The sequence below is a fragment of the Dipteris shenzhenensis genome, chromosome 2 (assembly GCF_047967505.1).
Source record: "Dipteris shenzhenensis isolate YYH24624 ecotype China chromosome 2, Dip_SZ_1.0, whole genome shotgun sequence".
Taxonomy (NCBI): domain Eukaryota; kingdom Viridiplantae; phylum Streptophyta; class Polypodiopsida; order Gleicheniales; family Dipteridaceae; genus Dipteris; species Dipteris shenzhenensis.
Genome location: NC_141597.1, coordinates 22,674,109 through 22,689,066, shown reverse-complemented (window position 1 = coordinate 22,689,066; position 14,958 = coordinate 22,674,109). Strand labels below are relative to the sequence as shown.

Below are 14,958 nucleotides of genomic sequence, written 5' to 3'. Positions count from 1 at the left end.
GAATTCATTACTGAGAGTGTAGTGCCAAACTTAGTGTGATACAACTACTTAGTCTGGTAGCCCAGAAGGGCGTAAGTGTAAACGACTTTTTCAGGCCCCCATATTCACATCATGCATTTTAATGTGCTTTGTTTCTGTTTCATTGCATACCTTAATGTTTTTGTGAAGAGATGATGCACTCATGAGATGCTTCAATGCTGCAGGAAATTCAGCTGAACACTGCAGAAACACCTGAAAAAGAAGAAGCGCTTGTGAAGTTAGATGGGAGCAGTAAGTCAGCTCCTATTTCTGCTTCCATGTATTATCAAAATGGGGGCCATGAAAATATCCAAGAACTCTCACTTGAAAGGCTCACTGAGAAAAGAGTCTCCAAATACGCGCTTCCTTCTCCCTCAGATACAGATGGAAGGTGGATTGCCCACACAACAGATTTAGTTTCTTCACAGGTACAGACTTCTGCGACAGGTTTTGGCTCGAAGTTGCGGTCAGCCAAGAATGATGTCCATCCATGGGAGGAGGCAGAGAAGACAGAGAGCTACAAGTCAGATCTAGGCGGTGCACATAATTCACAGGCTTCTCATATTGTGAAGCGACCACTGTTTGTGGGAGAACACAGAGATGAGTTCTCCAAAATTGAACCTCCACTTTCTTCATTAGAACATAATGTGCAAATGCAGCAAAGCACAAACCATCAGAGAAGAGATTCTATCGAAGGAAGGTTTGTTATGTTCACTGAACTTACAAACAATGGTTGTTTGAAAACTCCGACGAATGCTGGCAAGAGGTACTGCCACTCAGGGCCATTAACAGCCAAGCCTTTGGGAAACAGCAAGTACACGATTGTAGACAATGACAGCTCCTTGCCATTTGATACACACATTTCTCCCTTGTTCAAGTCAGGTCCCATAAGCAGGTCTCCAATGCCTGTAAATATAAAGCCCCTTATTTCTCAAACTATTTCCCCTCCAATGTTGTCTCCTCCACGAATTAGTGAGCTACATAAGCTTCCCCCACTGCCTGCAGGGCTGGCGACCCCACCCAAATCAGCAAGTCCCATTGCACACTCAGGACCTATAGGAAAGAAAATTCAGGGGGTTCCCTTTGTTTCAGGCCCGGCATCCCCCCTTCCCCCTCCGCCTCCCAGCCTTGTTACTCGCAGCTTATCCATACCATCATCAGCAAATCGTGCTCAGACAAAGAAAGACTACTGATGACACTGAAGAGAACCTTCTACCTCCGCCGCTGAAACCAATTGTATAACGAGTCAGCAGAAGCACACTACAGGCACAATGAAATCAAAAGTAGGCCTTACGATGGTAAAGGCTTCTGGATTGGTTTTTCTTTTTACAAGCAATAGAAACTATAAGGATATGTTATTGCGCTTTTTGGCGATCTGGCCTTTGTAAGGGTGGGGATGTACAGAGTCTGCAACGTATGAAAGGAAGAGGACTTTTGTTTGTGACGCTTATTAAAAGGGTGACTTTTTGGGGGGGGGGGGGGACTAGTATTACAAAAGGTTGGACTCGATCAATTAACTTGTGAAGCATCCTAATGTGTACCTAAAATTGGTAATTATTTCATTTTGTACCTCATCTATCATAGTTGTTGCTGTCAATGTTTGTTGAAGGCTCCAAGTATATTAGCTATGTGGGATATCAATTTGCTTCAATTTGAATCACTTCCAGATCACACTATGAAAATATTGATAAAAATGTACATACTTGAGTTAAATATTTTCAATTTTGCCAAAAAAAATCCTTAGAATGACTTTGATGTGCAAAAGGCAAAGATGAAGAACATTGAATTTTGACTAGTTGGACCAAATTATGATGAAATATGCCCATGATAGTGGCTACAACTAGTGCTTTGGGTAGGCAATCAAAAGATTTCAAAAAATCCCAAAAACTTGCATTTATAGTGGGTAAAATTTAGGCTCAAACATCGTTCAATCCAAAGTCCAAATGTTGAGATGAGCCTTGTTAGGCAGCTGTTACTCAAAATTTTGGACTAGGAGCCCCAACCATGTAGTATACACCCCCCCCTTCCCCCTTCCCCCCTCGAAGAAAGAGAGAGATATACACTAAATTTTTATATACACGAAAGAGGCAAATAGATGTAGATGCACCATTACTAGTAAAGCCACTTTATAAAGTTCCATGGTCACTTGGACTTTCAGCTTAGTATAAAATGCTCTTTAGTCTTTAGGCAACTAGACTCTAATTTTTGCAAGTATAGGGTTAATCTAGGATTGGTTAGGTTTTAAGTCAATTTAAGACTAACCTATGATAAATATAACCCAAATCTATCTAGCACTCATCAAAGGATTAAGGAAGGTAGGGATTTGCCACATGTTTGGCAATTTGGTCTGCGAACTTTTAAGTTCATCTTTCTTCTCCCTAGTTTATCATCCATCCTCACCAGTGAGCTGCACGTTTGTTGATTTTTAATGCTTCTTGTGTGACTTGTTTCCTTTGTATTTATGGGTTGCTTTTCATCAATATTGGCTTCTATGTGCTTGCATCTAGGGCAAGTTTTACTTTGCTTGTCTGTAAGCTACATGATTATGGCTGTGTGATTTCTTGATTCTTAATCATAGTCCTTTTGCAACTAGATGTGTGTGAGCATGCATATTATTGCTACTTACTTTGTTAAGCTATGTATTTGCCTAATGTTGTGTATTTATGCATAGGTGTGCGGTGAGTTGTGAGATTTGATATGCTGCATGTATCATATGATCCCTTCTCAACTTTTTTTGCTCTATAAGTTAATGTCTAGAGCTATCCAATTGCTATAGATGTCAATGCATGCGAGGGAGATTGGACTCCAACTTCTAATTGAACTCTAAAGACCCTTAATGTGCATTGTAAAGATTGGGGGGGACACTCACATACACTTAATAAATAATCAAATAATAATGCCCTAATGGAAGCTTGAAATGCCATAGCAAAAAGCCACTATATCTGAGCCGATGCTGGAATGTTCTATAGACTGATGTGTCGATTTGAACTGCTGAAGGGAACTGAGCCCAAGATATGCTTCGTGTGAAAGGTGAAAGCATCAGTGATGGATGCTGGAATGGAATCTCCTGAAGAGCTAGATGCACTATGGCATAAATCTTCACATTCGGCTGGAGATGTGAGTGCCTCGTACTGAGGACTTACCTACTGAAGAACTGCATGATCACTGGTGAACTCTTGCTGAGTATCTGCACCTGATATGACACTAGATGGAGTCAGATCCATGCATGAATGTGATGGCTGTACATCACTAGAATCAGAGTGTGTGGATGTAGATGGGACTGAGCTGCCTCATGCTGAGGACTTACCGTCAAATATGCCTCGTGCTGAGGGCTTACTATCGAATGTGCCTCGTGCTGAGGGCTTACCAAGGAGTGTGCCTCGTGCTGAGGGCTTACCGACAAGTGTGTATGATCAGAAACTTTTGGTTGATCCATGCTAACATCTAATCTATCAAGGCCGATGAGGCTCGAGTCGGCATCATACACTGGTACATACCTTGTGGCAATAAATGGTTGAAGTAGGTTCTCTTTCAACTCACGGATCTCATCCGGAGTCATGACTGGTGTATCATCTTGTTGATGCGGTGAGTAACTCCATGTTGGAGGCGGTTAGGTGCTCTGTGCAAGAGGCTTACCCGTGTACCGGCGAGAGTGTCTACCCATGAGAACACTGTGTGGGAGCTGCCACTGGGGGGCTTATGCTAAATTGTTAGAACCAAGTCAAATGGGAACAACTATGTGCCAAGGATCAAGCTTGTAATCGAATGATGACAACTGTGTGTTAGGATAGCCAGGGATTTAAACATTGCAACAAAGTAGAATCCATGTGGTGATTTAAATTGATAAGAAGCACCAAGAAGGTTGTACAAGGCTGATGTGTATGCGTGTAGGAAGCAATGCCAAAAATAGTCAACAAATGTGATTGTACATGGGTGGCATATGTGTGTGCAAGAAGAATGCAACCATCCTGAATCCGAGAGAGGGATAACTCTACCAAGTGTCACACTAAGGTGCTGAAGTGCCAAATGCCAAGAGAATTGAACTGGTGTCAGTGTGTGAATGAGTACACCGATGATAGAACCGCATGGACTGATGCTAATGGAAACTAATCGGGTAATGTGGCAATGGCTGACTTGGCTTGGTGTAGTTGGATCTTCTCTATGGCGGTGCTAGTCTACAGCTAGACTACACGTCGAATCACAAAATTCAGCAAATGAATTTTATCTTGATTCATTTTAAGTGCTAGGTATGTTGCAGTGAATCAAGAGGTGGTTTCGATGATGAGGATTTGAAGATCTTGACCTTTGGGAATCTCATATGTGAGATTTGAGGTGCTCAATGCATAGAGCACAATCTGGCGATCATTTTTCCTGTATGCAACTCTACGAAATTCCATTTGCATCAAAAGATACGGCCCCCGGAAGGATAGTCCAAACTTTGATCCCAAGAAGGCCAAAAATGATGATGTGGCCTGTGGTTAGGTGGCAGTTGGTGTCACATGTTGTGGCACTGTGTGCCAGTGAAGAGGGAATAGTGCCTAGCTAAGGCTATTGATTGGGCATTGATGACATGGCACATGTGACGCTCGATGATGATGACATGGAACAACCCAAGGTCAGATGACGTGGCTAACCCATGGTCAAATGACGTGGCCAACCCATCGTTAACCAAACTCGGGTGATGTGATAGGATAGACTGTAGCTGACGTGGTAGATAAGAAGTACCACATGACACTATGCTCTCTCTAGCTTAACCAACGGTCAACCAACCAACCAGGGTCCAACTCTATCTGCCACGTGTGGCGCTAGGAAGTGGACGAGAATCTTTGAGAGATCTCGATGGAATCTGTAGATTCCATCAACAAACTTGAATTCCATCATCTTGTTCGGCTAGATGTGCATGGGATGTGAAGACGTTGGCGTTGCAGAGGCGCTTGTGGACTCGTTTGTTCACTGTAGGGCGTCGGTCTTTCAAGCATTCAGAACCCGTGGTTGGAGCAGAGAAGTGCTTGCCTGGAGTGAGGGTGTCAAGCAAATGTTGGCCATTTTTTATTGAATGAGCCACGCTGAATAGTACTGTAGTGGAGACTGTCATCAGGAGATGGCCGAGTGCTGTAAGGCTCGTGAAGGTGACCGAGTTCTGGAGGAGTTTGTTGGAGGAGTAGCATTGCAACTCGTCGTTGTAGTTGGAGGATCACTTTGGAGTCACCGTTCGATTGTAGTGAGGCACTGCAACTATGCACATGAGTTGCTTACTGTGGCGCTAGCGGCTTACGTGAGGCAATGGAGGCACATAGGTGCCCGCATTTGCTTGCAGTGAGAGGAGTCTTGTTGAGATGAGAGCCGCTTGCTCGCAGATAGGAGCCGTGGCACAGGTGCTTGGTGAAGTCCCTAGGACTGTAGAGAGTGCGAGCTATAGAGATGGACGTAGTCGAGGAAGGGTTGCTTGCTAGTCGTTGTAGAGTTTTGGTCGTACATGTGTAGGCGCTGAAGGTTGTAGACTGCATGGTCCATCGATGGACCGTTGATGTTGATGAAGGACCTTCGGTTGCTATTGTGAGCTGCCCTGGAGTTGCTAACTCTCGTTAAAAGTCATGGTAGCTACTGGTCTGCATGTCGTCTAGTCATCGCTGGGGTGTGGGGGCTGGTAGCAGATGCGTTGGAGCCATGTTGGAGGAGTGGCTGTATAGTGTGTTTGTTGGTGCAGCTGGAGCTCATGGAGCTTGTGTGGAAGCCGATTGGAGATGGGGATGCTTGTAGTCTTGTGTGAGTAGTCTCGTCGAGTTGTAGCCTTAGAACTTAGTTAGGCATAAAGCCTTGAAACTCCTCTCAAACATTAGAACTTGAACAAGGAGAAACTCTCAAAAACTGATACTGAGGTGTCTCTTTGGAAAGAAGATAGCACTCCCTATTCCTATCAACAATCAGACTCTATTTCTCACAACCTGAAATCTCAAACAAGAACTGAGAAATGAACAGCACACTAAAACAAACATATCTCGCTCTCCATAGCTCGGAATGATGAGCTTTTTGAAGCAGATCGAAGAGGAGAAGAAGCTCTACACGAGAAGTAGAGCGCAAATGAAGATCCCTCGATAGAGAGGGCTTGTTGCCTTGACAAAACAAGGGCTTACACTCTCTCGACGAAAAACTCTCGCAATGGAAGATGCCTCGCGGAAGGAGGGTTTGACACTCATGAAGGGAGTGAAGCACCATCGGCTCTGATACCATGATAGCGGAAGTGAGAGAGGGAGAGAGAGAGAGGAGTGCACATGATATAGCTACCTGTACACACTGTGTATTCAACATGAAGATATACATGTGAACCCCTTAGGGTTAGGGTTAGGGTTTGCCCCTATGCCCTATGTGGATGGTGCAATTTACACCATCCTTAACAATATACACACTTGTGACCAAATTATGAGTCATTTAGAATTTCAAATTGGCAAATCCTCACCCACATTGCTACAACATGTTTCTACGTGTTTAAGCACAATATTATCATGTAAGGGACCCTAGAAGGTTATATGATTCCCAATCTACACGATCACCATTAGTAGGCTCTCCTCTAAGATCATCCAACACGCTACCATTTAGAAGCACATATACTAGCTCCTTTACTTTGTCTAATTGCAAGCAATTCCTTGTTATAAAGTGTGGAAACTTGGAGTGTGCATCCATCCTTTTAGGAGGCCTTAAGACATTTGTGAGCAATGACGATGCAGGATATATATTTTGGCAATGTATTCTACCATTGGTGAAGCTAGATATGAAAATTTCAATTGATGCATCTTTCACCAACCTAGCTTTGTTCAAGGAGAAGCCTAAAGAGATACCAATAGACCAAATGTAGTCATAAATGAAGTAGCTAAGGAAGAGCTTGAATGAAATGAAAATCCACCATTAACAAACAAGAACACTAGACCAATGGCTCATAGGGGAAACCCAAGAGAACTAGTGAGGGGGGAAAAGGGTAAGAGAACTAAGAGAACCACTGATGAGGAGAAAGTTTAAGATATTTGTCTATGTTAGAAAACCTTACCCAATTTCTAACCATATGATGTTGCTAAAGATTTGGCTAAAAATTGTCCATGTTGCAAGCCATGATGCTATTTGTGGACATATGTTGGGGCTAAGCACACCATTTAGACCTCCATGTCATTTAGAGTAACAATGATTCCTTTGAGGACAACATAACAAAATTTCCCTCAAATATATATTAAAAAAAAGAGGGACAAACTATAATGAATGTAGTAGTGTTGATGTAGCTATAAACATCATGAATTATAAAATTTATGAGAAGTTGGGTCTAAAAATATTAGGCCAGGCCTTCCAAATTCTATGATTGGTGAATAATTAGAGTTTCATCTCTAAAGGGATGTTTAATGGGAGTAGTCACCATTTGTGACATCCACTTGCTTCAAATCACAAAAGGTTGTTTGTAGTACTTAGGTGCTGCTTGGGAAACCTTGGACCGTTTGATCCAATTACCACATAGGCATTCTTATGGGAAACTTGATAATGGGATGACGTAAACAATTCCCCTTAATGCTTGAGGTAATCTTAGTGGAGATTGTGCTTTGGATTCATGAGTCTTTCACTAAGATTACACTAGGAGGTGGTGCTTGAGGTAATTGTAAGAAAATAATACGTCTGTGCTCAACAGATAACAGGATCTCGTACACAAGAGAGAAAACAAGATAGTATGGAGAATCAAAAATTTGAGTACTGTAGAACTGATACAATAGATGGTGCTGCCTCCCAACCGTGCACTCCTGTGAAAGAAGCTTCGATGGCATGCTGGAAACAGTAGAAGATGGAGGTTGAATGCTAAGGAATCAAGGTTGCTGTAGCCAGTGAAGAAATGGGCTTCACGGGCTTGCTCTTATATAGCCACTAGTCGTAGTCGGTTAGGCTCAATTGGGTGACCGACCTAGTCCACCCAAAACGGTCGACTGGGGGTCGAAATAGGCCACCGACCATACGATAGAACCGGTGCGCAAAACAGAGCAACTAACCTACGGTATTTGTTCGACCCAGAGCCATCCGGGATCATCTGAGGCTCCACATGGGCCCCGCAACCTGAGAGTGGGCTGCCCTAGGAAATGCTCCGTCTACCCTCAGTGCAGTCAGTCAAGGGATGCCTTCCCGCACTTGTATGTAGCCTAGTTGGCGGTGTGCCAACTCTATCTAAAGCCGTCCAACCATCAGGCCACACATGGCTCCCATTTGGTGTCCAAACCAGGACCTACCGGATAATCGAGCTACTCAAATGCCTTCTCCTCATATGGGGGAGTTACAAGTAGAGTTAGCTGGTTCCTGCGTAGTTACACGAGAGTGGAGCATTGATATCTAACACGCCCCCTCAATGTCCACCCGCAAGTGAACTTACTTTTTTGGCCCAATGCCAAGTCGATGAAGATGCCTCTCCAGCAAGTCTCTTCCAAGAGCCTTCGTGAAGATGTCCGCAGCATTCTCTGTAGTCAGACAGTACAAAGTGATATTGAATCTCAATGTGTTTTATGCGAGCGTGGAACACCGGGTTCTTTGCAATCGCCATGCAACTCTGATTGTCACATGATAACTGCGTAGGCTTGTTCTGCACTACACCCATGTCCCCCAAAATCCTCCTCAACCACACTGCCTCACAAGAAGCAAAGCATGCAAATTTGTACTCGGCCTTGGTAGAAGAAAGAGCAACTGTGGGTTGCTTCTTGCTGACCCATGACACAACTCCAGATCCAAGTGAGAAACAGTACCCTGTCACTAATCTCCTGCTGTCCACGTCTCCTCCCCAATTTGAGTCACAGAATCCAATCAAGATGTTGCCCTTGGTATAGGTGATGCCATAATCAAGTATGCCTTTGATGTATTTCAGCACCCGCATCCTTGCCCTCCAATGGTTCTCCCAGGGCTTATTGGAAAACCTGCTTAGTACACCAGCCGCAAAACTGATGTCCGGTCGTGTGTTGCGCAGGTAAATCAAGCTGCTCACAAGCCTTCTGTACTTCGCTTCATCCACCAGTGGTGATGAATCCTCATTTGAGAGCTTCGCGTCAACCTCCATAGGGGTACCAATTGTCTTGCACTCAGCCATGCCAAATGCCTACAGTTATCTCTCCAGCATACTTCAGTTGTGAAATGAAGATCTGTTTCGGCTCCTGCCAAACTTCAATCCCCAACAAAAATGCATCAGTCTGAGGTCTATCATTTCAAACTCTCTTCCTAGCAAATGCTTCGTCTGCGAGATCTTCTCTTCATGGTTCCTTGTTATGACAAGGTCGTCCACATAAAGGACCACGATCATACACCTGCCTCCTTCTTTGAAGATATACAAATTTGCATTAGATGGGCTCCTCCTGAACCCGTTTTGTAGAAAGTAGGCATCAATTCACTGGTACCACGCTCGTGGGGCCTGTTTTAGCCCGTAAAGTGCCTTCTTCAGTTTGCAGACTTTACCTTCTGAACCGGGGATCTCAAAACCTGGTGGTTGTTCCACGTATACCTCCTCCTTGAGATCTCCATTTAGAAAGGTGGATTTCACATCCATCTGAAACACGGGCCAACTTCCCTGGGTAGCTAAAGCCAAAACACTGCGAATTGTGGTTAGTCAAGTTGTGGGAGCAAAAGTATCTTGATAATCAAAACCATGTACCTGTGCAAATCCTTTTGCCATGAGCCGAGCCTTGTACTTATCCAACGTGCCGTCGGACTTGTACTTGGTCTTGTACACCCACTTGGTTCCGATTACCTTGCGTTTTGGTGGTCGAGATCCACAAGGTCCCAAGTGGTGTTCTTCATTATGGAGCCATACTCCGACTGCATAGCCTCCATCCACCTATCATCGCCCTGTGCCTCTTCAAGACACTTGGGTTCATCAGCACAGATCACTTCTGTCATCAAAGCATAGTTGACCAAGTGTTCCCGCACCCTTCTTTGCTCCTCTAATCTCTTGGACCGGCGGGATGGTTCCTCCTTAATGGCTGGAGGTTCTCTGCCATCCAAAAGCTGCTTTACCCACTTCGGGAATGGCCGTTGCCGTTGTGGTTCTGCAGGCTCTTCTTCATCTTCTTTGTCTTGAATCCTCCCAAGCACCGTTGGGGGAGTTCGGTCTGCTGTTGGTGGCGGTACTGGATGAATATCCTGGTCCTGGTTGTCTGGGAAGGAAGCATCCTCCTCCAATTGATGCAGCTGTTCTGAGAAGACCACATCGCGACTTACAATTACCTTCTTGGTAACAGGGTTATAGAGATGGTAACCCTTTGCCTCTTCACTGTAGCCCAAGAAAATACACTTCCGGCTCTTCGGTTCCCATTTGGTCCTGGTAGCATCAGGGAGATGCACAAAACAGTCACATCCAAAAACTGTGAAATGTGCAGCTGAAGGTTTCTTACCAGAAAAGGCTTGCAGTGGAGTCATCCCGTTCACAGCCTTCATGTAGCTATGATTGAGGATGTAAACTGCAGTGTTACATGCTTCAGCCCAGAAAGTCTTTGGCAAATCTTTTCCTTTCATCATACTCCGGCCCATTTCGCAGATGATGCGCATCTTGCGTTCTGCTACTCCATTTTGCTGTGATGTATGTGGTGGGGGTTTCTGCCTCTTGATCCCGTGACTTTTGCAATAACTTTCGAATTCAATCGATGTGAACTCTCCACCTCTGTCTGATCTCAACTTCTTCACCTTCCTCCCCGATTCTTTCTCGACCATTACATGCCATTCCTTGAACCTACTAAAAGCCTCGTCTTTCGTCTTCAGGAAGTATATCCATATCCTTCTACTGTAGTCGTTGATCAGTGTCATGAAGTAGTAGGAACCACCCAAAGCTTTCGTCTCCATCTTTCCGCAGAGGTCCGTGTGAACGAGCTCTAGAGGAGCCTTTGCCCTGCTGGCCTCTTTAGGAAAGGGCTGCCGATGCTGCTTGCCCATGCTGCTTGCCCATCATGCAAGCTTCACATACATTGGGCAGATTTGAAATTTCTGGTAGGTCTGCAATCATTCCACTTTTATGCATCTCCTTCAAAGAACTAAGCTTTAGATGACCAAACCTCTCATGCCATAGCTTAGTGTTCTTCACATCCGCTCGAGCACTAAAAGCTGAGAGTTCGTAAATGTTGTTGCGCCGTGTACCTTTACCAATGACCTTTTCTTGAAGATCCAGGATCTGTGCACCATTCTTATCGAATTGAACTTTGAGGTCCCGATCCGTGATCGTAGAAACGAACAACAAGTTCCTCTTGATATCTGGCACATAAAGAACATCGGACAACTGTTTTACAACTCCATCTAACTTGAGAGCAATCGTACCTTTTCCTTTGGCTGGACATTTTGCATCATTGCCGACGCTACCAGGATGTCATTCCCTACTGGCTGTAGAGAGGTATACCAATCCTTCTGACTGGTCATGTGGCGCGATGCACCACTGTTAATGATCCAAGGTTCATCCGCAGGTACATGAACTACCTTCGTGCAAATCTCCTCAATTGCTACGAACAGCTCTATAGGTGCTGCCTATGTGCTGTTGCTGGACTCTTTCTTTACTCCGTTCTTCTCATTTGCAATCTTCTTTCAGCACTCATTCTGCTTGTGCCATGCCTTGTTGCAATAGAAGCACTTGATCTTCTTCTTTCTCTTTTTATCATTAGAAGAAGATGGGTTACCAGAGTCTTTACCCTTACCTTTCTTTGATCCGGTCTAGAAAGCCGAATCTTCTCTAGTCCTCGTCTTTTGATGCATCTCCTCCTCCAGAAGCATCGCGCTAAAATCCTCAAAGTTGAGGGGCGGATTTCTGTTCTGCATATTCAGCGCCGTAACAAGACCGTCGTACTTTGGTGGGAGAATCCGTATGCACCTTCGTGCTAGATTCTCGCTGGTGATGGTGATGCCAATCGCAGTCATCTGATCGCGCAGATTCTTTACCCTGGTGATGAACTTCTCATATAACTTCTCATTCGCGAGTTGAGTCTCTAGATTCTGAATCCGCGTGTGATTCGTGGTCTCGTACTGATTTTTCAAGACCGTCCATGCCTCCTCCGCTGTGGTGACATGTTGAATTAACGCCATGACGGAATCACTAACACTGCAGACAATAGAACACAGTGCATTTGCATTTCTTCTTGTCCACACTAGAATCTCATCCGTAGTTGGTACTATCTGTTGCCCTGCATTGGCTGGATCCGGTCTCGCAACCGGCCTCACGTCCACCCCAGTAGCAGTGTCCCAAAGCTCGTATGTGCTTAGGATGGTCTTCATCTTGAACTTCCAGAGTGGATAGTTAGAGCCGTCCAACTTTTCACTTTCGCCGAACGGTGGGATTCGGAGTCTTGCGGGTTGGGCCATCTCTCACAATCTGCTCGCAAACAGAAACACACTACCAAATCTTCTTGCTAGAGTCCAGGCTCTGATACCATGTAAGAAAATAATACAACGTCTGTGCTCAACAGATAACACGATCTCGTACGCAAGAGAGAAAACAAGATAGTATGGAGAATCAAAAATTTGAGTACTGTAGAACTGATACAATAGATGGCACTGCCTCCCAACCGTGCGCTCCTATGAAAGAAGCTTCGATGGCGTCCTGGAAACAGTAGAAGGCGGAGGCTGAATGCTAAGCAATCAGGGTTGCTGTAGCCAGTGATGAAATGGGCTTCACGGGCTTGCTCTTATATAGCCACCAGTCATAGTCAGTTAGGCTCAATTGGGTGACTGACCCAGTCCGCCCAAAACGATCGACTGGGGGTCGGTCCCAAAATAGGCCACCGACCATACGATAGAACCGGTGTGCAAAATAGAGCAACTGACCTAGGATATCTGTTCGGCCCAAAGCCATCCGGGATCATTTGAGGCTCCAAATGGGCCCCGCAACCCGAGAGTGGGCTGCCCCAGGAAATGCTCCGTCTACCCTCAGTGTGGTCAATCAAGGGATTCCTTCCCACACTTGCATGTAGCCTAGTTGGCGGTGTGCCAACTCTATCTGAAGCCGTCCAGCCATCAGGCCACACATGGCCCCCATCTGGTGTCCAAACTAGGACCTACCGGATAACCGAGCTACTCAAATGCTTCTCCTCATATGGGGGGCTTACAAGTAGAGTTAGCTGGTTCCCGCGTAGTTACACGAGAGTGGAGCATTGATATCTAACAGTAATCTTAGTGGAGATTGTGCTTTGGATGCATGAGTCTTTCATGGGAAACCACGATGATCTATAATTAGATAAAGAAACTTTGATGGTCTTCATTGAAATACTTCCAACCTCAATATCCTCTTTTGGGGCTTCAATGAAGACCCTATATGTGAAGCAATCAAAGTTGGTTTCCCCTCCAATAATTAGACAAGGAAACTTTGATGGTCTTCATTGAAATACTTCCAACCTCAATATCCTCTTTTGGGGCTTCAATGAAGACCCTATATGTGAAGCGATCTAAGCTAGTTTCCCCTCCAATTACTAATTTTGAGGGTCCATATGGAGGATAGCGGATTTGTGGGTGATATCATGTGAACCTATCCATTTGGGAATAAATGGAATGGATATGAAGAGGATGTGCTGAACCTACTCATTTGGGAGTGGGTGGAGCAAATATGAGGTGAATCTTCACCTATGCCACTGACCATAGAGCAACGATTGTGACTCGTGATTATCAATTGTTGTGAGTAGGTATGGACGATTATATATTAAAAAGTATGTTTGGAGTTTTTGCATTTGGCATAATATTTATTCTAGGACATAACAATCGTTTGATCCCAAATGTTATCAAAGTCTGCAATAGGATCAAAGAGATTAGGAATCGGCATCACGGCTAGAGTCTCATGCTGTCCCCAAAATGTTCCCTAAGAAGTCAAAGTCAAATTGTTGGTGGATGGAGAAGCCTTATGTACCAAGAGTAAGTTTTTATTAGAAGATTGGTCTCCATATAAATATTGCGGGCTTGCCACTGAAACATTTGCAAGAACATGCTCAAAATTTGGACACGTGGCATTCTCTTGGCCTCCAAGCTGCCACGTGCCATTGCTTCTTTTTTTCTTTGTTCATCGTTAAAGATTTGTTCACAAACATCACATGGATGGTAGGAGCGTCATTCTTGAGTAAAAAATTTTATGAACAAATTTTCATTTTTGAGTAAAAATTCTTTGTGAACCATTTTTGATGTCATCGATGGTAGGAGCGTCATTCTTGAGTAAAAAATTTTATGAACAAATTTTCATTTTTGAGTAAAAATTCTTTTTGAACCATTTTTGATGTCATCGATGGTAGCAGCGTCATTCTTGAGTAAACAATTTTTCATTTTTGAGTAAAAATTCTTCGTGAACCATTTTTGATGTCATCCATTTGAAGTTTCATCCATTTGATGTTTATTTAATCATCTCACAAAGCTCGCAGTTCGTGATTCATGGCTCAGACTCAGAGTTATCATGAGTAATTGTGCATTGCTCAAGCTTTGATTTGCACATCTAATGGATTCCTGGCTTTTTGGCTAACGAAGCTTCGTCATTTGGAAGAAGCTCGCTTCCTTCAAGCCGCGGAAGATGTATACCCTTACCGTACCACCTGGCCAACGAACGATTTTAGTGCAGGTTACCTTACATCAAACGTGGAGAGTTTTTTCATCATTGCTTGTCAAAAGCGGACTTTCCAGCTCCCACAGAACCTTTTCGTTGCGCCCCGCAATCAAATGCCGACTGTATCTTTTTGCACCACGAGAACTGTCTGTAACAAAGGTATTCGGTCTCTGGGCTTCGCAAATTTCAAGCGTTGTGAAATCTCTGACCGGAGCCAACACACAACGCAGCTTGCCACGATTAGCGCAACTGCGGAAGGTATGGTTTTGCCTAGAACCCCGAAAAGAAATTGGCCCTGCTTTCTCTACCCGTTTTAGGCCTTTTAGTGAAGCTGAACCAGCACATAATTTCTGCAAAACAGCCTATTTTAATTGAATCTGCAACAA

At 44.3% G+C, this 14,958-nt stretch overlaps 1 protein-coding gene across 2 annotated transcripts in view; it reads left to right on the top strand.

Moving 5' to 3' along the window:
* Positions 1-1,480, top strand: part of LOC147904491 (uncharacterized protein At2g33490-like) — a 32,904-nt gene extending 31,424 nt beyond the window's left edge. For both annotated transcript variants that reach the window (XM_087386815.1, XM_087386809.1), the window contains exon 9: positions 204-1,480. In XM_087386815.1, the coding sequence (XP_087242941.1) occupies positions 204-1,211 (1,008 nt within the window). In that variant the 3' untranslated portion in view covers positions 1,212-1,480. The remainder of the gene's footprint in view (positions 1-203) is intronic.
* Positions 1,481-14,958: the final 13,478 nt, after the last annotated feature.